Source organism: Mustela lutreola, chromosome 9 (genome assembly GCF_030435805.1).
Source record: "Mustela lutreola isolate mMusLut2 chromosome 9, mMusLut2.pri, whole genome shotgun sequence".
Lineage (NCBI taxonomy): Eukaryota > Metazoa > Chordata > Mammalia > Carnivora > Mustelidae > Mustela > Mustela lutreola.
Window position 1 is genome coordinate 79,209,003 of NC_081298.1, and position 24,806 is coordinate 79,233,808.

The 24,806-nt window shown below is 35.5% G+C and overlaps 1 protein-coding gene across 4 annotated transcripts in view; it reads right to left on the reverse strand.

Moving 5' to 3' along the window:
• Nucleotides 1-551: 551 nt before the first annotated feature.
• Nucleotides 552-24,806, reverse strand: part of CLHC1 (clathrin heavy chain linker domain containing 1) — a 39,601-nt gene continuing 15,346 nt past the window's right edge. For all 4 annotated transcript variants that reach the window (XM_059187683.1, XM_059187684.1, XM_059187685.1 and 1 more), the window contains 8 exons: nucleotides 24,011-24,212; nucleotides 23,778-23,890; nucleotides 23,295-23,388; nucleotides 21,842-21,948; nucleotides 14,826-15,000; nucleotides 7,864-8,066; nucleotides 2,223-2,402; nucleotides 552-865 (listed from right to left, as the gene is read on the reverse strand). In XM_059187683.1, the coding sequence (XP_059043666.1) occupies nucleotides 669-865; nucleotides 2,223-2,402; nucleotides 7,864-8,066; nucleotides 14,826-15,000; nucleotides 21,842-21,948; nucleotides 23,295-23,388; nucleotides 23,778-23,890; nucleotides 24,011-24,212 (1,271 nt within the window). In that variant the 3' untranslated portion in view covers nucleotides 552-668. The remainder of the gene's footprint in view (nucleotides 866-2,222; nucleotides 2,403-7,863; nucleotides 8,067-14,825; nucleotides 15,001-21,841; nucleotides 21,949-23,294; nucleotides 23,389-23,777; nucleotides 23,891-24,010; nucleotides 24,213-24,806) is intronic.

Here is a 24,806-nt window from a genome sequence, read left to right on the forward strand (position 1 = left end):
ACACTTGAAATCATCCAAAACCACCTCTCATAACACATTTTCCATATCTACAGATATCCCAGAAATGATAAAATGCAAAATTGGCTTCATGTAAAATTTGGCTGGTCTCTCTAGGTAAGAATATGCTAAGACTCCCAACTTGTAGAGTAGAAGCCTAACATTTGCCATTTACATACACCAAAGCAAGGGGTACATCTTTAAATCAATAGCATAAAATTACTATACTGTAGGTTTTCACCAGTGAGTCCAACCTTAAAATTGTATCTTGCCTTTCTTGTTAAAAATCAATCTCAAAGCATTCATTATCTGGGAAATTAGTTGGACAGGATATTATTCACACCTTCCTCAGTTCTTGCTGTAAAAATAGATCCCCAGAAAGAACTATATCTAGACATTAGCTTATGCCCTTAGAAGTGCCTAAACTGAGTTTTATACAAAGTTATACTCTTGGATTTTATCAAGATTCAATATCAGAAATGACCATATAGAAAAAAGAAAGCAACGGTATAAATGTTTCAAGGACAAATCATCACAACAAAAACAGCCCGATGTTTTCTGAGAGCTTCATACTTTACATTTATTTTTAAGTTAGGTATGCCAAAATTAGTTTGCCCAACCAATACACATAAAATGTTATATAAGCTCCCTCAGCTGGTTAAGACACAGAACTACCAAAAAACATGTTCCATTAAGTTGACTGTATCATCCTCTTCAGAAATTTCAGTTACTCCAGCCTGAGAGCGAAGAATGGACATGATGTCTTGAGATAACTGGTCAAAGCCATTCTGTAAACATATATTTGCTATTTCTTGCCAGTTTTCTAATGAGAAAAATTGATCATTTATCATAAGATGTTCGACTATACCTGAGGGAAAAAGATTATAATATTATAGTGGCACTTATTCTTACTTGAAAACCCACACTTAGCAATTCTTCAAAAATAGAAAGGGATATCATTTCAACTATTAAAGTGGCTATTAAAGTTGATCCCTATAAGTTTAAAGTGGAGTGTTTCAGTTCAGGTTTAAGTAATCAAGAGTTAGGTTCTTCATCTTTTTCATTAACCTTTTCATGCCTCACTTCAACCCTCTACTACCTCTCACATTCCCACGCTTCTATTCATATCCTTCTTGGTTGAAGGCTACAAGGAAGAGGTTTGAAAAAACGAAGAACGAGGGCTCAGCTTTATTCAGAGACTCTAAGGTACCGCTAGACACTATAATATAACTGGGGCCTACAGGTCTAGTTTTCAAGATCCTTCGAATTCTTTTTATAAAATTCCCTAGTAGTGCTGATCCAAGGGCTTGAAAACCTCTTTGGCAAATTCCTCCTATCTCTGGATAGAGAGACACCTCTTAATGATGGGGCTTCTATAACAAATATTTTTCTAAAGGAAATAAAAGAATGATTTTGTTTATTAAAGAAAACTAATGATATTACTTTTGGAAAATCAGTTATGGTGACCCTCTTTGGAATATATTTATTTAGGGAATCATTTCTTATCTATTACCTGCATTACTTATGAAACCTAATGAAAGAGGATCTCTTTTTAAAATATTGTCAGCACTATTATTTTATTTCTACCATGATTATTATTTTTCTGTCAAATAAAATATTTTATTTCATATTTGTAATGAAAATTTCAAAATTATCTTCCCAAATACATTTTCATGTAATTTGCTATTCATTCTTTTAACCCCATATAACAATTCAAAATCCAGCTATCTGCTCAAGTTCCTATATTAAATTAGAGAAAGCAAAGAAAAAAGTGAGACATAATTAGTTATTCTTGATCCCACTCCAGAGTTACATTCAGAGTAAACATAATATGGAAATGACATTTACATATGTATTTAGTTTAAGAATAAAAATATATAGTGTTTATGTCTAAAAATAGCATTTTAAATCATACAAAATTACTAAATATACACATTTGTTAATATATGTACAGCTTTTAGAGTAGTGTTAGCCAGTATGATTATTAAGATGTTCCCCTAAAGCTTCACAAAGATTCTCTCTTCATTGTAATTACTTCAAGAAATACATACTATTGTCAACAGACTATATTGACATGGTAATCTTTACATTTATAAACTCCTAAAGTCAATTCCTGCCGAGAAGGAACTCTTAGGAAAAATGGTTTAACTCAGACATAATGATCTTGAACCTTTCCCTAAACAACCACTACTTTCTCTTCTACGATAACATTTTACTATACTTACTTTTCCCACCTTTACTTATTTCTTGAAGTAGCTTAATGCCAACTTTTTTCAGATCCACAGAAAACAGATGAAGTATAGCAAGACCAAAAGATAAAGATGGTGGTTTCCCATTCCATTCTCTAGTCAGACACTGAATTAATTCGATGTGAGGACATAACTTTATTAACTGCATCAGGTCATCTGAAAGTAAAACATACAAAAAACTATGTCTCAACATCCTAGTATGATACATCAACTACGAACTGGGACCAGCTAATGTCTGTACCTGCCAAACAACACTTCTTTTTCCAATTCTTCCAAAGCCCTCAATGAACTCAACAGTACTCTCTCCAATTTAAAAAAAAAAAAAAAATTATGCTCAGTATAGCAAAAATATGAAAGAAAACTTCTTATAACACAGACTACCAGAAAAACAAATTATCAAAGGGTAATTCTATTCTACCATAGGGTAGAATAGAAAGGATTAGATTGGCAATCAGGAAATCTGAGTTCTTTTTTTTTTTTTTTTTTTTTTTATAAAGATTTTATTTATTTATTTGACAGACAGAGATCACAAGTAGGCAGAGAAGCAGGCAGAGAGAGAGGAAGGGAAGCAGGCCCCCTGCGGAGCAGAGAGCCCGATGCGGGACTCGATCCCAGGACCCTGAGATCATGACCTGAGCCGAAGGCAGCGGCTTAACCCACTGAGCCACCCAGGTGCCCCAGGAAATCTGAGTTCTAATCACAGTTCTGCCAATTGCTTATTTTTTTGGATCTCAGTTTATGCACTTTAAAAGTGCTAGAATTGGTATCTCCAATTTCTAAGGTTCCATCTAATACTACATTATGTTTGTCTATACCCTGAGGCTGATATTTGGATCAGTTCCTAGTCAGTATAATTTGTTTCTTCCCATGCCTTGCACAGAAAAAGGGTCTCAGTAATTTTTTTCCTAAAAATATCAAGTATTTAGAAACTCAAAAATGAAGACTTTAAGAAGGTATCAGCCAGTTCAAGTAGCTGGAGGCTGAGCCATATGAAGTTGCCTGTATTTGACCATTTTTGACTCCAAATTCATATGGTTTAATACACTGGTTAACTACTGAGTTCATCTAGTACTGCAATCATGATTTACATTCTTTTTTTTTTTTAATTTTTTTTTGAAGATTTTATTTATTTGAGAGAGAGACAGTGAGAGAGAGAATGAGCGAGGAGAAGGTCAGAGGGAGAAGCAGACTCCCCATGGAGCCAGGAGCCTGATGCGGGACTCGATCCCAGGACTCCGGGATCATGACCTGAGCTGAAGGCAGTCGTCCAACCAACTGAGCCACCCAGGCATCCCATGATTTACATTCTTAAATTTGTAAACTTTATGTTAATTTACTAAAGTTTTTCAAGTAAAAATACTCTTCTTGGGTCACAACAGAGGTAGTTTTCAGAATAATTTCTGAGAGCCTTACAAGAACTCCCATAAACATAATTTGCACTCTGACAGGCAATATAAGTGTTTATTTAACACAAATTTCTGTACTGGGAACTTAAATCTATTAAATCACTGCATTTAATATTCAATATAAGTGAGACATTATTCTCACATTGAAAGGGAAGAAACAGGTTTAGAAAAGTTAATTTTCCCCAAATCATACGCATGATATAAAGTAGAACAGTTCATCTGACCTCCCAGAGTCTATGACCTTTCAATCTATAGTAAGGCTCCTCCAAAATAATAAATACATGTATGTGTGTGCACTGTATGCATGTATGTATATTTACACATGCATGCACACACACACACACACACATAAAATACAGAGAAATACAGAGAGAAATGGTAAAAGAAGAAACAAGGAATAACAGAATATAATTCTGTATCAATAAAGTCAAAAAAAATTTTTTTAATTTCCATAGAGAAGAGGTAGAAGTTTATGATTTCGGTCACTCAAACTGGCCTCCACTAAGGTGAAGCTATTATATAGCACCCCTCTGCCTCCAACATTTCATAACTCACACATCTCACTCTGCTACATTCAATCAGGTATTCAAATCCCTTTCTCCCTGAATTCATTAATTAACCAATATTTATTCAAATATGTGCAAGGTATGGTCTCTAATTAGAAGGAATACAAATTCCAATCTCATGACCTTTCCCCTCTGCTTACCACATTTTGGAATCCATTTCATCATTCCTTGGTTTGACATATTATTAATCATTTTTTAAAAAGATTTTATTTATTTATTTGAGAGAGAGACAGTGAGAGAGAGCATGAGTGAAAGGAAGGTCAGAGGGAAAAGCAGACTCAACATGGAGCTGGGGGCCGGATGTGGGACTTGATCCTGGAACTCTGGGATCATGACCTGAGCTGAAGGCAGTCGTCCAACCAACTGAGCCACCCAGGCATCCCTATTAATCATTTTTTTATCTCATGGATGTTCTGGGTTTTTTGGTTTTGTTTTGTTTTTTAAAGACTTTATTTATTTGTTTGACAGAGATCACAAGTAGGCAGAGAGGCAGGCAGAGAGAGAGAGGAAGGCAAGCAGGCTCCCCACTGAGCAGAGACCCCAGGACCCTGGGATCATGACCCGAGCTGAAGGCAGAGGCTTTAACCCACTGAGCCACGCAGGTGCCCCATGGATGTTCTGTTTTAATAAGATTATAAAGGCATACCAAGTATGATACCTGTTTAACTCACAAATATCTAGAGCAGTGGTTCTCAAAATATGGTCTAGGGTGTACAAAGTCAAACTACTTTCATAAAAACACTAAGTTGTTATTTGATTTTTTCATTCTCATTCTCTCACAAATATACATGAGACTACATGACACGTGATATTTCAAAAGACTGAATATAGAAGTGGATATGGGAAGCCAGCTATCTTCTATTAAACCAGACATTACAGAGATTTACAAAATGTGGAAAATGCAACTCCTTTTATGAAATTCTTTGGTTTGGGAAGTTATTTTTTATTAAAAAATTTTATTATGATAATATGTCATGGGCTTATTGTTATTTTAAATGAATAAAGAAATATTTTTAAATCTTCTGCTTTACTGTCTAACAGGATAAATATCAGTAGACATAACCCACGTAAGTAAAAGCTCCTTGGAATGTTCAGTGCTTTTTAGAAGTATAAAAGAGACCCAAGACCACAAAGTTTGAGAAGCTCACATTTAAAATAGGTATTTCCAATTTCCAGATATGTACATTCAATTGTTTAATGATAATGGGAAAGTGAACAAACAAATCATTTCAGGCTTTATTCTAAAAATTATTGGGGGTGGAAATAACTTTTAAAACAGATGCTCTTTTAGTAACACTTACGCTTTTGGAACAAATTTCTTAGAATTTTTCTGTTTTTGTTTGGCTTGGGTTTTTTAATTTGTAAATGTTTGACTGATAGTCTAAATCTAAGGGACAACATTTTTTTCTGAAGCCAGAAAGTATTAACAAATTGAATCCGACTCCCAAGACCAATATGATACCATGGAAAGCTGTGGTTGCTTCTCATTAAAAAGTAAAATAAGGAAAGTAATTTTCAAACATTGTTTGTTTGAAAGTTATTTTTTTCTCATTACTATTTACATCTTTCATGTGCTAAAGAAATTCTGAGAATAAACATCAAGGTTCTAATTACATAAAAGTGTTATTACTTCATAAATTATTATAATATATATTTAATCATTTTAGATTGTAATGCACTACTAGAAAAACAGAACAATATGATAATGAGTCAGTCATGTTTCTATTCACTTATGCAAGGCAAATTTTGCAAGCAAAACAGAAACTTAACATTTCAGTCAATAAAAATTCTAAGAGTAATTAAACCTATGTCTAATTAAACCTCCATGTCTAAACTGACTAAAATTGGGGCACCTGGGTGGCTCAGTAGGTTAAAGCCTCTGCCTTCGGCTCAGGTCATGATCCCAGGGTCCTGGGATCGAGCCCCATGTCGGGCTCTCTGCTCAGCTGGGAGCCTGCTTCCTCCTCTCTCTCTGCCTGCTTCTCTGCCTACTTGTGATCTCCGTCTGTCAAATAAATAAATAAAATCTTTAAAAAAATAAATAAATAAATAAATAAATAAACTGACTAAAATAACCTATCATCTATGGAAAAATAAAACCTAAAACAGAAATTGAATCTGCATACTTAGATAATAAAAATAAAATATATAATTCATTCAACAAATATTGAGTACTATACCAGATTCTGTTCTGTTGTTGTTGTGTGTGTAGGCAAATTACTTACTTCTTTGAGCCTTAGCCTCTCTGGGGAAACAGAGCTTTTTTTTAATCTATAAAATAGGGATAATAACAAAACATACTTTTTTTTTTAAGTCTTTTTTTTTTTTTAAGATTTTATTTCTTTATTTGTCAGAGAGAGAGAAATAGCACAAGCAGGCAGAATGGCAGGCAGAGGCAGAGAGAGAAGCAGGCTCCCCTCTTAGCAAGGAGCCTGATGCGGGACTCAGTCCCAGGACCCTGGGATCATGACCTGAGCTGAAGGCAGCTGCTTAACCAACTGAGCCACTCAGGCATCCCCCAAACCTACTTTATAGTTAACATAACGATTTAAGTAAGGTCATGCATGTAAAAAGCCAAATTATAGTATCAAGTGTAACAAATAAAGAAATTCATAACTTTAAAAACTAGATCCTAAGGAAAATTCAATTTATTGTTTGAAATTGACCAGATTCAACAGCCATCAATGTTCTTCTTTCCTGGAAAAAATATGACCTAAAAGTGCTATGTTTTATTCTATTTGCAACTTCTTAGAATTGGGGTACAAAGCCTGCAAATCAGAATTGAGACACAGTCCTGGGATGTGGGAGATGTCAGGATGCCTGTACATTTAGATTTCTGATGAACTAAACTCGAAATAAAAGATCAACTCATTCAACTAAGGTTACCTTAAGGTTGACAATGATCTCAGATCATTCCCAATTACAAGCCAGGTGTTTCAAAATTTTGAAATGAACATTATTTTACTAAGTCTTCATTTCTAATGCTTATATCATAGTCCAGAACATTTATGTAACAAGTAAGTTCATCCATTAAAAAAAAAATCCTTTAAGTAGCATGGTCTAAAATACCTGCAAAATAAACTGTGTACTTCAGAGGGAGAGAAGCAGTAACACCCTGACATTCACTTTCTCCAAGGCTGCTAGGCTCTCTCACAGGACAGCCCCAGGCTCAGTCCCTGGTATCTTTGCCAGACACTTGAGGAAAACATCTCCTCAGCCATAACTGACCTTAAGGCAAAAACCACTCTGAGGGGGCTGGCCACAGCTAACCAGGACCCACCATGAGTACCACAGACAAACTTCGCTCTCTTGGTTCGCAGTTGCTTCTGTGCAAACCGTGGCTCTCTTCCTTCTCTGGGGCTCAGTATCTCCACTTACATGGTGGGCCTAGCAGTGCCTACCTGATGGGACTGTTGTAGGGATTGGCTGGAAGGATGTGAGAACACCTCAGCCAGAGTCTGGCACAAAGTAGGTACTCAATAAAAGTTAGATAGGTTTTGCTAACAACAAACAGACAAATCTACTCATCAGTATATGTGAAACAGACTTTAAAATGTAAATCCAAAATATTGCCTACTACCACAGGTGATCTCACAATTAAAGTCTAGAATTCAAATGCATACAATTAAGTAGACTGGCACTCACCGTAAGTAAAGTCCTTGAATTGCTGTATGTATTCCATGGCCCCAGGAATCTGGCCCTGTTTACATATGCAAAGAAGAGCTTTCTTGTGCAGGCCACATTCACTGTAGATCATCTGAGCTAAAGCCAGGCACTTGGCTTTGTTATAAGTATCCTGTTCCCCATAATCACAAATCACATCCCCCAACTCTTCAGAAAACGTGAGCCTAGAGCAAGCAGATCAATAGGTAATACTTTAGAGAGTTCTTCATGAGTGAGTGGATGAAAATATCTGAACACAATACAGTAGAACTGGATTGTCCAGGGTCTGTAAGAATTCCAAGTTAATAGGCAATTGATATAGAAGAAATTAAACATACCTAAGATTTAACAACAACCAGAAAAAACTATCAGCATGTATTCTTTTGGGGGAAGACATTTTAGTGAAACCAAGCTCAAGTTTTTAAAAAATCTACAAACACAGTGAAAACTCTCCATAGAAGACTGACAGGAATTAAAATGACAAGGTAAAGAAAAATTCTCTTATAATTGAGGACCTCAATGTTTTCAGATGTTACCTAGATTCTAAACCCTGTAGAATGTAAGAACTCATTAAATATTAGTTAATAACAGCAACAACAAATTTTAGCTCAAAATTAGTGATAGATCTTGCAATGTTTGTAAGAAATGTGTGATTTAAATTGTTAAAGATATATACAAAACAACAGGGGGAATAAAAGGATATAAGATATCCCTACTAGGAGAGACTAAAGAAGTAGTTCTTTTCAGATGGTTCACTTGAATAGGTTTCAGTTGTCATCACATTTTTAAATTTTTTTAATTTTTTACTTGTCATCACCTTTTAATGCGCCATCTTCAAACAAGGTTGAAGTGAACCATCTGCACTAGCACACTGCACCTAGAAATGATCAGCAAAGGCCAAAACACATTTGGGTATGATTAAAGATATTACTTCTAATCACCAGTTGTACAGAGATTTTATTTTAGTTATATTTTCAATAGCTACAGAATAACAGCAATTATATAATATTGGTGCCTGCATACATGTAACAAAATGCTAATAACATTAAAATGAAATCCTGAAACCCCTGCAAAATGTCTGTTTACTGAAAACTCAGGAAATAAAGCCTTCCATGTTTATCAGGGTGGCCAGAGAGAGGTAGGTCTAAAATCAAAAGGCAGCTTCTGAGTAGAAATCAATTATTTACTAAGTAAATACCTGACTTCTACATTTTAGTACCAAAATATAGGTTTTGGTAGCTACAGCCCCGATGTTTCCTAAAGCTGAACTACTAATTATTTCAATATTTTTAGTGACTGTATTCCCAGAGCAAGATGATAATATCAGTATTTTAGTTATTTCTTCTCTAAATATAGTTTTATTTATTTATTTAAACGAAAGCTTTATTTTTTTTTTTTAAAGATTTTATTTATTTGTCAGAGAGAGGGAAAGAGAGCGAGCACAGGCAGACAGAATGGCAGGCAGAGGCAGAGGGAGAAGCAGGCTCCCTGCCGAGCAAGGAGCCCGATGTGGGACTCGATCCCAGGACGCTGGGATCATGACCTGAGCCGAAGGCAGCTGCTTAACCAACTGAGCCACCCAGGCGTCCCACGAAAGCTTTATTTGACAGAGAGCAATCACAAGTAGGCAGAGAGAGAGGGAGGAAGCAGGTTCCCCTCCGAGCAGAGAGCCCGATGCGGGGCTCGATCTCAGGACCCTGGGATCATGACCCGAGCCAAAGGCAGAGGCTGTAACCCACTGAGCCACCGAGGTGCCCCTATAGTTTTATTTTTTTAAGAAGTCACCACCATTATGTTGTTCCACCTGAAAGAAGGCCAGAGCTGAGGACCGACGCTGCTGTGTCTCCATTTGTCACTTTCCAAAAGGAAGATGAGGAAAGAAGAATATGATTAAAAAGAAAAATTATTGAAAGGGAGAAAATGGGTCAAGCCCCAAAAGAATGGAATCGACCCTGAAGGAAAAAAGGTGAAAGACAAACAGGGATTCTAGCCCTGGGGGAAAGGGACATAATCAAGCACCCTGAACCCGGCCGGGAAATGAGCCGAGGAACCTCTGCCCACATATCCCCCACAATCACCTCATCATCATAGCTTCTTTCTGTTTCTTCAAAGCCCCCTTCTTGGTTCTCCCACCCCTACTTCCAATTCCAAGTAGACTGTTTAAGGGACTTCTGAAAGTGGATCTCCAGCCTGATTCTGGAGAATACAAATGACTAATAAGTAAAAGAAAATATGCTTAACTCCACTAGTAAACTAAGGCATATTTGACTATAAACCAGACTGTAGATTTTTTTTTTTTTAAGATTTTACTTATTTATTTGAGAGAGAGAGAGTGAGAGAGAACATGAGCGAGGAGAAGGTCGGAGGGAGAAGCAGACTCCCCATGGAGCTGGGAGCCCGATGTGGGACTCGATCCCAGGACTTCAGGATCATGACCCGAGCCGAAGGCAGTCGTCCAACCAACTGAGCCACCCAGGCGCCCCCAGACTGTAGATTTTTAAGCTAAAATAAAGTTAACATATAATCACTAAATCTATGCATGATATTTATTTACTGGGTTTTTTTGTAGGGTTCAGTTTGTAAAGTTAACCTGTCAGAGGATATTTTTCCACTTCTAGGAGCAGTGTCTGCAATTTAGAGACCTAAAGCCAGTACAGCATCATTTCTTAAGTTTAGGTTATGTGTCAAGTGATCGGACTTTCCTCAGGTAAGAAAGACTAAGAGAGCCAAGCCTGGCTCTGTGTAGGGCTTCAAAGAAAGAACCACAGAACTTTTTAAGGTCGCCATATGGTGGAGGCCAGGTCATCAGAGTCAGAGACCAGAGATCAGAGGTTAAGAATAAAGAATGTGAATTACCTTTAGTATCCTGTTAGAGCATCTCAGGATCCTTAAAAGTGGTGGTATTTTCCAAATTTATGCACTGAGTGAATTGTATAAGAATTTAAATTCTTACCACTACAGGAATAATCAGCCAAGAACCATCAGTATACCTAGGGAAATCAATCTTGTCTGAAATTTCTCTGCACTGATCACAGGTGATAACAAACACGCACTTTTTAATGGTATTCTCATGTCTGAGCCATCAACAGGCCTCCCTGATAAGTACATTTTGTGGAGGGTGTGGAAGGTATGACCAGGTGGAACAAGAAAGAGGCAAAGCAGGGAGGTAGGGTATATGTATGGAGAAGTTTCCTAAAGCAGAATTAACTATTATGTGAACAGGAAGTGAAGCTGTTTACGAGGTGTGGAAAAAAGATCCCCTGCACTGGTAAACAACAGTGCCACCAATCCAGTAAAGTCTGGGATTCTCCAGCATCATGCAAGGGGAAATGGTGAATTTGGAATGGGCACAAGGAGGCAGTAGTACTTGCCATTTTTATGTCTAGGACATTTCTAAATCATGAATCTATTATTTAGGGAGTGTTTACATTAGTCCATCTATCCTCCTTATGATAGGTGAAAACTGTAACTACTCTATAATATGTATCCTATGTCCCTATGCACCCAGAGCCAAGGAAGCATAGCCCTTACACTGCAAAATAAGCAGGCCATGGCTACTAGACAGACGACAGGGAGGCCTTTCCTCATTCTGCATTCTAGCACTCACAGCCCAACCTATGTCCACACAGACTCAACAAGAACCGCTTGATCTTCATAAGCAGGCACACACTCTTTTAGTCCTCTCTGCTGGACCAGTGACTCTTCCCAGCTGACTGTTAACAGCTCACAGCTCTCTACTTTCCCAAAGAATTGCCCTCAGCTGACTGGAGCTACCCCGTCCAGAAAATTATAACCCCCAGTAGTTAAGAACAGATGACTGACTAAGAAAGCATAGAAAAGGCCAGTCCCATAATTCAAGAAGAAACAACTCTGGTATGGTTTAGGTTCTGTAGTGCTCTCCCTGTAATGCTATCTATTACTAGACTTTACCTGAGTTCACATCCTTGCTCGACAGTTTGCCCTTCTCCATCCCTTCTCTCTTCTCCCCTTACACTACTTCTCGATTTGTCTATCAGTGAATGACAAGCACTCGGATCTAATGATCATGTTCTCTTTAAGGGAAGTGGGAACCTGAGAGCCAAACATCTTCCTCTCTTCTCTGTTATGTAACAACAATCTTCCCTTCTCATGATAATCAAAATCCATCATGCTCACAGAACCTCAAGCTGCAGGAATAGAAAACACAAACTCCCTGTGATGGTTAATTTTATGTGTCACCTTGACTGGCTCCTAGAGTGCCCAGATATTTAGTCAAATATTATTCTGTGAGTCAGTGAGGATGTATTTGAAAGAAAATGATCAGTAGACTGAATAAAGCAGATTGTTGTGAATGTGGATGGCTCTCATCCAATCAGTTGAAGGCCTGAATGGTACAAAAAGGCTGACCCTCTTTCAAATAAGACGGAACTCTTCCTGCTTGACTGCTTAACTGTGACATCAGTCTTTTCCAACCTTTGGACTAAAACAGAAACATTGGCTTTCCTTGAGTCTTGAGCAGCCTGAAACTTAACACCATTGGTAAGTGTTAAGGCCTCTCTTGGGTCTCTAGCTTGCTGACTGCAGATCTTGGGATTTACCAGCCTCCATAATTGCACAAGCCCATTTCTTCGTGTATATATATATAATTTTATATGTATATATATATATACATATATATATATATATATTCTATTTATTCTGTTTCTCTGGAAAATTTTAATTAATACATTCTCCAACTGGGCACTGATAGCTGTGTAGAGCCACTCTTTTACCTCCCAGACCCAAGTATTCCACCTACCGGGGATACACCATATAATTTTCACTATTTTAAAGAGTGCATTTCTTCCTGAAGCATATTACTCCATCTTCAAAGGATGGAGGGAAAAGCTGGCATCACCGAGACACAACCTGAACCATCCATGAACCAAGTTTGGGTTTTTTCTTCCTTGTCTGCTGGTCTTAGGTCACCCCACCCCAGCATGAGGCCATAGGTGTGAGCTGTGGAAGTACTGTCAGCCAGTTGGTGGTAGTTGACATGGGTTCTGGGCCATCTACTTCTGAAGTTAACCTGTATACTCTGGATCTGCTTGAGCATGATCCTGATTGTACCTAATTTTAGTTGGACTCTTTGAGCCCACCTGACCTCATGACTTGGTGAGCCTGTCAGAATCCAGTTCATGATGAGCAGCTCTCTAGTTCTAGTCATTGGTGTTCCCTGGGTAGACACTCCAACTTTAGCAGGACCCAGAAAAATAGAAGACTATTCTTTTTAATAGTATGTAGTAGCTTGTTATAGGTGGCAGATAATCTACTGGGATATCTCTGCATAGTCCCATGCCAAATGAAAACTGTTAGTGGGTATCAACAATCATAGTTTGATAAAGGCATGCAACCACAGTCATCCTACCAGACAAACCATCAAGACCAACAGAAGTGTAAGAGTAAGAAGAATATAAAATGGACATAGGAGAAAGATAAGTAATAATTAATATGAATGAATCCCAAAATAACTATCAGTGAAAGAGCCAGACCAAGAAGAAAAAATAATACATAATATATAATTCCATTTTTATAAAATTCTAGAAAAATGAAACCTCATCTATTATGACAGAAAGTAGATCAGTGGTTACTTGGAGACAGAATGGGGATAGAATGAGATTGATTATCTCAGCTGTGGTGATGATTGCATGGGTATATACATATGTCAAAACTTGTCAAACTGTATACTACAAATATGTGCAGTTTATTATATGTCATTTACATCTCTACAATGCCATTTTACAAAAACTCATCAAATTGTACATTTGAAATATGTATCAAATATTGTATGCAAATTATGTATCAATAAAGTTGTAAAAAACAAATTACAACCCTAGGATCCATTATCATGACAGGAGCTATAGTATATCCCACTAACCCACCTGTTCTAAGATTCCCCCAGAATTATACCCACAAAGTCCTGGAGAAGTTGTGCCTAGATAGAGTGAAGTTAAGGTAAGAAGAAGATACATAGGTGCTGTGCAAATGGCTGACTGTAATAAATGCTGTTTTAATGTCCTGCCTGGATCCTCCTTCCCCAGCTGCTCTGAGTATTGGCTGCCAGTGGCTTACAGGTCCCTCCTTTCTATAGCAAATTGCCCTTCGCTAGCATGCCTCAACCAGGCAGCTCATAGTTCCAACAGAGAGGTACAAAAGGCTGGCCCCTCTGCCTCGAGGGGGACAGCTTTGTGGTGTGGTTTATGCTCCAGAGTCTCTATAAATAAGACCAAGGGTAAAACTTGCCTGAGAACACATCCTTTCCTAGCTTCGCAAACACACACACACACACATACACACACACACATCTTTATTCTGCTTCACTCACTCCCTTAAACATGTTTTTTTGTTTTGTTTTGTTTTTTGAGAAGCCATCCCTCTATCAACAATGTACACTCAAATCCGTGTCTAAGGCTTTAGTACTAGGGAATCTAACCTAAGGGGGCTCTAGTACAATCTGCCAATCTGTACTGAAACCTAATTCCAAGAAGTCATCTCCTATCTATTCTTACTGGTTTGTATGTTCTAAATGTTACTTTGGTCCACATCCATCCTGCTTCTAAGTTTTCTCTAGGTTTATTCTTTACTTGTACCCACAATCTGTCTGGATCCAGGTCCCTGCCTTATCCCTCTAAGTAGCATGACACTGATTTATCCTTTTCTATCCTTACTAATCAACTTCTATCCACCATAAAGTGGTCATGAATCATCTGTGAATTGCCATTACTCAACTCCTGATCTGGGCCCATTGTGACTAGGCCTCATCACTGCTTGAATGCTTAGTAAATCTTTTCTGACCAATTAATGCAGCAGTGACCTGAGATAAATATTCAAAGACTGTACTAATTAAAAAAACTATTGAAATCTTGAGAATAAATAACTTTAATAACCAACTATCAAAATTAAGTTAAAAACTTTACTTTGCTTACCTTTCCTGGGTGACCCAATTGATAACTAAATCTAAACGTTTTTCAGATAATCCACATTTGATTCCTTCCAGGGTTAGTTCTGCATTAATAGGACGTCTATATGCATGACTTGTACTAAAGATGGCCTCAAAAAATAAGAGTAATGGAAAAGGCTTGCCTCTAATCTTTCCAACAGCTATAGAGAGAAGAAAAGTTTTTGAGTTGAACACTTTAAGTAAATAACAGTTTGCTTTTTCTTCATATTATTTTCATCTCTTCGCATCTTCAAAAAATTTCAATCTACAATTACATCCTTATAATTTTAGATTATATGCTTAAACATGTAAAATTACATGCTTATAACTTATAACTAATGCTTAGGATTAAACATTACATTTAATGACTAAGTATTACATGCTTTGTAAAAAGAGAGGCAGAGACTGGAGTGATGTGTCTACAAGCCAATGAATGCCAAAAATTGTTGACAGCCACCTAGAAGCTAGGAGAGAAATATAGAATATAATCTCCCTCAGAACCTTCACATGGAAATTGTAAAAGCTGAAGGAATATACCACCGGCAGACCTGCACTATAAAAAATAATAAAGGTAGTCTTTCAGCCAGAAGGAAAATAATACCTGATGGAAATATGAATCTACATGAAATGAAAACCAGAAACGGTATACACAACAAATAAAAGTATTTAGAAGCATATTATTTTTATATAGTACATCAAGTGGTAGAATATCACCTGAGCGTAGAATGTGATAAGTTAAAGATAGAAATTACAAACCCTAAAGCAACAACCAAAATAAGACAACAAGGAGTTACAGCTCATAATCAGCAAAGGAGAAAAATGGAATCATGAAAAATTTCAACTAATCCAAAAGAGGGCAGAAAAAGTAGGGGGGAGTGGTAACAAAGAAGAGATAAGAAAGAGAGAGAACAAACAAAATGCAACCATGTCAACAATCACATTAAATGTAAGTGATCTAAACACTCCAACTGAAAGGCAGAGATTGTCAGAGTGTATAAAAAAGTAGGATGTCAAATAAATAAATAAATAAAATCTTCAACCCAAAAAACAAAAAAAACAAAAAAAAACACAAAAACTGCAGAATCACAGTATCTGTTTCTTAGAAGACACTGACTTTATTTATTTTTAATTTTAAGTTTTTATTTAAAGTCTAGTTAGTTAATATATATGGTAAAATTGGTTTCAGGTATAGAATTTAGTGATTAATCACTAACATATAATAACACCCAGTACTCATCACAACAAGCACCCTCCTTAAAACCCATCACCCATTTAGTCCATTTTCCTGGCCTATTCTCAGTTTATTCTCAATAGTTAAAAGTCTCTTATGGTTTGCTTCTTTTTTCTCCCCCTTTCCCCTATGTTCATCTGCTTTGCTTCTTAAATTCCACATGAGTGAAATAATGTGGTATTGGTCTTTCTCTGACTGACTTATTTCACTTAACATAATACACTCTAGTTCCATCCATGTCGTTGCAAATGGCAAGATTTCACTCTTTTGATGGCTGAGTAATATTCCATTGTATATATATGTATGTATATAGTAGATACACACACACACACACACAAACATATAGATAGATATAGATATTTTCTTTATCCAATGGACATTTGGCTCTTTCCATAGTTTGGCAATTGTTGCTATCAACATGAGGCATTAGGATGCATGTAGAAGACAATGACTTTAAATGCAAAGACACAAATAGATCCAAAGTAAGAATATGGGAAAAGACATACAATGCTAATACTAATCAAGAGAAAAATGGTGTCATGCTCCTAATTTCAAACCTTACTACAAAGCTATAGTAATCAAAATTGTATGATACTGACATAGGACAGATATCTAGGGAAATATAATAGAATTAAGAGTCCAGAAATAAACTCTAAACATTTATAGTCAATTGATTTTGGACAAAGGGGCCAAAACAATTCAATGGATAAAAAACAATCTTTTCAACAAATGGTGCCAGGATAACTAGATATCTACAGGCAAAAGAATCAATTTGGATCACTATCTTACACCATACACAAAAATTAACTCAAAGTAGATCACAGACCTAAACATACAAAACTCTTAGAAGGAAATACAGGATCTTAAGTTAGGCAAAGACTTCTTAAATATAACATCAAAAGCACAGCTATAAATTAAAAGATGGGTAAATTAGTCTTCAACAAAATTAAAACTTGTGTGCTTCAAAAACCACCATCAAGGGGCACCTGGGTGGCTCAGTCAGTTAAGTGTCAAACTCTTGATCTTGGCTCAAATCTTTATCTCATGGTCATGAGTTCAAGCCCTGCACTGGGTTCCATGCTGGACACAGAGCCTACTTAAAAACAAAACAAAACAAAACAAAACAAAACAACACCATCAAGAAAGTGAAAAGAGGGGAACCTGTTTAAGTCAGAAGAACATGTGACTCTTGATCTTGGAATTGTGAGTTTGAGCCTCTCCTTGAATGTACAGATTACTAAAAGAAGAAGAAGAAAAAAATACCCCACAGATTGGAAGAAAATATTTTCACATCATCTGTCTGATACAAGATTTTTATCCAGGATATAAAAAGAACTCTCACAACTGAATAATAAATAAAAACACAAATAACATAATTTTAAAATGGGCAAATAATAGACATTTCTCCAAAGATATACAAATGGCCAATAGGCACATGAGAAGATGCTCAACACTATTAGTCATTAGGGATTCATAAATCAAAGTCACAATGAAAGAACACTCACCTTGATGAGCACTGAGTAATATACAGAATTTTTGATTTATTACATTATATACCTGAAATTAATATATAACACTGTAGGTTAACTATAGTGGAATTAAATTTTTTTAAAATAATAAACAAATAAATCAATCCACAATGAGATTATTATCTCACATGGATTAGAAAGGCTACAACAAAAAGAAAGACATTAACAAGGGCTGGTAAGGATGTGAGGAAATTGGAATCCTCATATTGCTGGTGGGAATGAAAAATAGTACAGTTTAGCAGCAGTTCCTCAAAGTGTTAACACAGAGTTACTATATAACCCAGCAATTCCACTCCTAGGTATCTACCCAAAAGAAATAAAAACATATGTCCACATAAAAACTTGTATACAAATGCCCATAGCTGCATTATTCATAATAGCCAAAAAGTAAAAACAACCCAAATTACTATCAACTGGCAAAAGGATGAACAAAATGCATTTTGTATCCATACAATGGAACAGTCATGTTATAGCATGAATAAACCTCAAAAACATCATGCTAAGTGAAGGAAGCCAGTGACAAAAAAAAACAAAAAAAACAAAAAAACAACTTCATTGCACAATCCTATTTATATGAAAAGTCCAGAATAGGCAAATCTATATAGATAGCAAGTAGATTAGTGGTTACCTAGGGTTTAGAGAGGGAGAAGGGGGTAGAGAATGAGGAATTAATGGGTATAAGGTTTATCTTTGGAATGAAAGATGTTCTAAAATTAAGTTATGAAAATGGTTATATAGCTATGTAATTATAATAAATTAATTTTTAAATTGTGGAATTTTCCCCAGGAAGGCAATAAATTACATTAACAGGCTAAAAGACAACACCACATTTTCATCTCAATAAAAGCAGAAAAAGTATTTGACAAGTCTAACATTCACCCCTGATAAAATTCTCACCAATCACAGAGGGGAATTTCATCAACCTCATAAAGGGCATCTACGAAAAATCTACAGTTCATATCATTCTTAATGATCAAAAACAAAGCAATGATATCTGCTCTCATCACTTCTATTCAACACTATAATGGAAGATCTAGCCACTGAAATAAGGCAAGAAAAAGAAATAATAGACATCCATATGGGAAAGTAGAAGGTGGAACTCTTTCTTAGCAGATGATGTAATTAGCTATGTAGAAATTCTAGGAATACACAATAAAAGTATTAGAATTAATAAACAAGTTTAAAGAGGCCACAGAATACAAGATCAATATATAATAATCAATTGTATTTCTATATACTACTAACAAACAATTTTGGAAATTGAAATAAAAAATTTTAATATAAATATAAAATATTTAAAAATAAAGCTGACAAAAGATGTACAAGACCTAAACACAGATTAAAAATCACTTCTCTTTGCTCTGTGTCCCTTATGAAACTATAAATGCTCTGTGGTAGAAACCTCTTATGTCATCATTCTTTAGGCTTTGGCTACTTTTATATACACCAATTTAAAACTCAGACTTATAAAAATTAACAGTTTAACACCCAAAGGTACAATGTCATTAATCATGATGTATGACTACTTCTGCAGGGTAACATGAACAAGAAATCAGTTATCTAATTATAAATAATTGTTGGAATGGTTTTTTGACTTTGAGTCCACTGAATAAAAGCTACAAGATTATACTCTGTATTACATCCACTAGGATAGAATACCAAAAATTGTGCATGCAAAAATATGAGACAGGCCATTTACCCACAATTCACAAATGATCTCTATAAGTATGTAAATATGTATGTTCATATGCATTATGTATATGACAACAAATTTTTCATGTTCAAATAAATGTAAAAGAACATTTTTGGGGGATACCTGGGTGGCTCAGTTGGTTAAGCCGCTGCATTGGGCTCAGGTCATGATCCCAGGGTCCTGGGATTGAGTCCCACATAAGGCTCCTTGCTCAGCAAGGAGCTCCTTGCTCCTGCTTCTCTCTCTGCCTCTGCCTACTTATATGTTTTTTCTCTCTCTCTCTGACACATACATAAATAATAAAATCTTTTAAAAAAACACATTTTTTTTCAAACTGTTGAATTTAAAGGGCTTTGGAGGGAAAACTAATCAAAAACAGGCTGTATATATTTGACATCAAAAATTTCCACATAAAATGAAAATAATATGAAAAATTATCTGTACCTGTAACCTCCACTGAGTATATTCCTCCTTTACTTATACCTCTGTATTTATTTCTGAGCCTCTCAGTTCTTAAAAATGCAGTTTAGTTTTAAAATAAAACTATTTAGACAACAACTATCTAGACAACAATTAAATATCACCTAATACTGGTGAATTTCTCAGAATAAGATTCACATACCTAGAAAAGTAATAAAAGTTGGCTGTTTTCCTATTTCACTGGTAATTATACCTATTTAAGCATGTCTTAATTGCATGCTTTGACTTTTATTAAAACTTATGTTCCCTACTTTAAGCAGATCAGTCAAGGGGAGAAGAAAAAAAAAAACCTTAGGGATATACTAATACCACTTTTAACTTCACCAATTTCAGAACACATCCAAGGGAAGAGTTCCTGGGTATTTGTAAGATGTCTGAAAATTTTTAAGCAAAATACTAAATTTTTCAATGTAAAAAAAAAACAACCTGAAAAATTAAAACTACAAAACACTGCTGAAAGAAAATTTTAAAGACCCAAATAAATGTAGATATACCATGTTTATGGGTTCATTGGACCAAATATCCAATGTTGTTCAATATCTAATCCTGAACAGAATTTCTTATTGAAATTTACAATCTGATTCTAAAAATTTTAACAGAAATATGAAAGACTCAGAATAGCCAAATTAAACTTGATAAAGAAAAACAGAGTTTGAAGTCTAACACTCTATTGACTTTATAATAAGTCAACACTTACTATAAAGCAACAATAATCAAGACAGTGTAGTATTAGCATCAAGATAAACAGATCAGAGAAAGAGAAGAGACCTAAAAATATAAGAACAACTTATTTTCAACAATGGCAATTATGTGGAGAAAGTCCTTTTAATAAACTATCATGGAACAATTGGATAGCTACCAGCAAAAAAATGCCTTAACTCATACCTCGCACCACATATCAAAATTAACTCAAAATGAATCAGAGACTTAAATGTAAACCTAAAACTATAAAATCCTTACCAAAAAGTCATAATCATAATCATTGGAGTAAAAATCAGCAGATTAGAAACAGATTTCTTATGTATAACACTAAAGTTACAATCCATAAAAGAAAAACAAGTTCACAAATTGGACTTCAACAAAATTTAAAACTTCTCCTAGATACTCAAAGAGAATGAACAGACAAGCCACAGACTGGGAGAAAATATTTTTAAATCATGTATCTGATAAAGGATTTTTATTCATACCATGGAATACTACTCAACAATAAAAAAGAATGAAATACTGATAGATGCAACACATGTATGAATTTCAAAATAATGATCCTGAGTGCAAGAAGTCAGTCAAAAAAAACTACATACTATTTAGGTAAAAGTCTAGGAAAAGCTAACTAATGTTAGCTTTATTTATTTTTTTTTTATTAAAGATTTTACCTATTTATTTGACAGATTGATCACAAGTAGGCAGAGAGGCAGGCAGAGAGAGGCAGGCAGAGAGAGGAAGGGAAGCAGACTCCCTGCCGAGCAGAGAGCCCCACGTGGGGCTCGATCCCAGGACCCCGGGACCACGACCCGAGCCGAAAGCAGAGGCCTTAACCCACTGAGCCACCCAGGCGCCCCTAATGTTAGCTTTAAAGTGACAGAAATTAGACTATGGTTGCCCCTGAGAGGAAGTTGTGGGAGAGAGGAAGATGGGAAGGGTGAGGAAGAGTCAGAGAGAAGGATCACTGAGGGCAAGGAGGGAACTTTTGGGTGACACAAATGCCAAAATTTATCAGATTGTGTACATACATACACTTTTTACATGTATGTCAACTTAAAACAACAAAGCTGTTTTAAAAGGAAGTAGAACAAATTTGACAAAATGTTGACATCTACTGAATCCTGATAGTAAGTACATGGCTGTTGTATGTCTCTCCACACTTATCTTTATGCTTTGAAATATTTCCTCATTTAATGTAGAAAACCAAATCAAATCCCTCAATGTGACAGCTAAAGAAACTGAGTAAATAGCAGGGATGGGGTAGAGCCTAGATCTTTAGTCTCCTACTTCCAATACTCTTTCCATTCTATCAGGAAAAAAAAAGTACAATCTGCATACATACATAAGGTTCAGAGAAAAAAGCTTACCCTTAAATTTATTCACTGTCCCAATGTTTTGAAGAATTCTTCTAGGACTGTTTGCTGCAAAACAAGCCGCCTTTTCATATTCACCAAGCGACATTAATTCACTGAACCTACAGACGTTCCATTTTGTTATGCATTATGATAGTACACACAAAAAAGGAAACTAATTAGAATTGTCTAAAGCAGACTAAATACAGTAATATAGAAAAATCAAATCTAGATTCATTTATTCAAGAAGATGTTTCTTCACTCTTTCTTTAATATTCTGTCATTTTTTTGTATCCTCAGAATAAAACTCTCACCTGACAGAAGACTGAACCTTACCCTGTACTTTTTTCCTATAGTAATTATGACAAGACATAGAAAATGGAAAGAACTTGAACTGAATTCACAATGAGCTTAGATTTTTTTCTCACATATCGTCTGCAGATGAAAAGGGATATCAGGCGAAAGGAGGGCAATCTGCTTAGAGACTCAGCCTATGGGAAACAGTAATTGAAACACCAAGAACGTGGAGTTGAAGATCAAGAGGTGTCCTTGGCATTCAGAAGCCTATGTCACTCTGCCAGACATCAGACTCCTAATTAATAACAAGACTAACACAAGAAAAAAAAATAATAAGCCTCTACTCCTCTTACTAGGGCAGAATGTCTTCAAATCAGCCCTTACCCATAATTAATAAAACTATGGCAAACAGGATTTACAGTGTTACAAATGAATTTGACACCCTAGAGGAGAAAAACATCAAAATAATACTAATAAGCAAAATACATAAAACTTTTCATCTCGACAAGGCTTTTACTCTCATATCTAAACCTGATAAACTTGGAGATGCAGACAGTGTAAGGAAATAGCACAGGCTTTGGTGCCACCCCAAAATGACCTTTGCCCCTTTTTGTACTGTATCAGTAAGACAATCCACAATTAAAAAGTATTTAACATATGACTAGGAATATCACATATATTCTTTACATTTTGGACTCACAGCTATAAATTAACTCTTAAAGAACAGTCTTGGGTCTTTGTAAGCCTCTATCATACACTATATATAGTAACTTAAACATTAGGGAGAAATGAGAAAAAAATGACTGAATTAGGATAATCTGACTCAAGAAGACATTCTCTAAAACATTTCATAACATCAGGCTAATGGCTAGGAAATGCAAATATATTATATAAATAAAAGTTAAATATATATCCTCTGAAAAATCTTCTGGACTACCCATCTACTATTTTCCACACAAAGAATCTATTTTTTAAAATTCTGGTTTATTTTCCAATTTGTTTGCTAGACTAAAATTGTAAAAATGCAAAATCTAGAGACTATAGCTCACCAAGATGCTAAACAAATGCTAAACATGTAATAAATATTAAATATTTACTTAATATTTAAATAAATATTAAATAAATGTGGTAACACTTTAACAAGGAAAATCAAAGCTTTTCAAATATTTGCCTTTCAATGTAGCAAAGCAAAATTTCAGCTCCTTTTGCCTTGCCTGGATCGTCTTCAAGCAGTTCTTCAACAATGCCTTCATCACCTATAATTACTAAAAAGCACCACAGAATATTTAAGATTATCAATCAGTAGAAAATAATAAATATATACATGTTTAATTAATAAACAACTTAATGCTATGGTTTCTAAAAGCACCAATCTCTTCCTAAACTGAGTGGCCTCCCTGTTTGTATCTCGAGTATTTTCAGGTACAGTTTTAGGTATACTCTCTTTGGCTTACCACATCTACTATTTATTTACCAATTATCTCTTAGCTGTTTAAGGAAGAAGCTCATAGGGTAATAGAGACAAAACAGAAATACTTTTTTTTTTTTTAATTTTTTTAAACTCAGCCTAGGAAAATCCTCACTCTTCTGCTTTCTGGAGGGAAAAATGATGTTTTCCATTATTTGTGGTAATTTAAAAATATAGATAAATTACCAGGTAAACTTTTAGTTTTCTGAATATGCTCTACAAAGTCTTCAAATGAGCTGCTCATATCAGATTTTATCCAGGAAATAAATGCATTTGAAATAATCTGCAGTCTCTGATGACTACAAAGGTAAAAAAAAAAAAAAAAATCAATATACCGAACCTAAAATCAAATAGTGGAGTAAAAGAATAAACACAAATAAAAGCTTCAAACTTAAAAAGTATATAATCAATTTTCATACCGAAACTGTAGTTGTTTGTTCAAATTTTCAGCTAAATCTCTCCGTTTTAATGTCATAATCATTTCCTCATCTAACTCTGCCTTCCTCTGAATTGGTACGTATTTTTTCAACATAGCCTGTTTAATTTCAGCATATTTATCTTCAAGATGTTTCAGGTATTTAGTGAGAGCAACTAAATTGACAGATTCTTGGAGAGTCATGCCTACGGGAAAAAGGAAACAAGTCAAAAATGAAACCATGTTTAGGACTCTTGTGCTCAAATGACAAGTCTTAGCAAAACAGATCACAGTTTGCTATGTTAAGAAATAATTAAGAAATGGTAGCATGAACTTATAACTTACTGAACATGAACAGAATTAGCACACAATTTTAAATATGTAGTAGTTTTAAATATATCATCAATGAAGGCTGATTATCCAAAACCTGGCATCTTGAAAAGTTCTTTTTAAGCTTTTTATTTTTTATATTTGAGAGAGAGAGAGAGTTTGTGCACAAGCTGTGGAGGGGGAGAGGAAGAGAGAATCTTAAGCAGGCTCCATGCTCAGTGTGTAGTTCAATCTGAGGCTTGATCTCAAGACTCTGAGATCAGGACCAGAGATGAAATCAAAAGTCAAAGGCTGCCTGGGTGGCCAGTGGGTTAAGTATCCGCCTTCGGCTCAGGTCATGATCCCAGGGTCCTGGAATCGAGGCCCATGTTGGGCTTCCCACTCAGCAGGAAGCCTGCTTCTCCTTCTCCCTCTGCCGCTCCCTCTGCTTGTATTCTCTCTCTGTCTCTCTGTCAAATAAATAAGTAAAG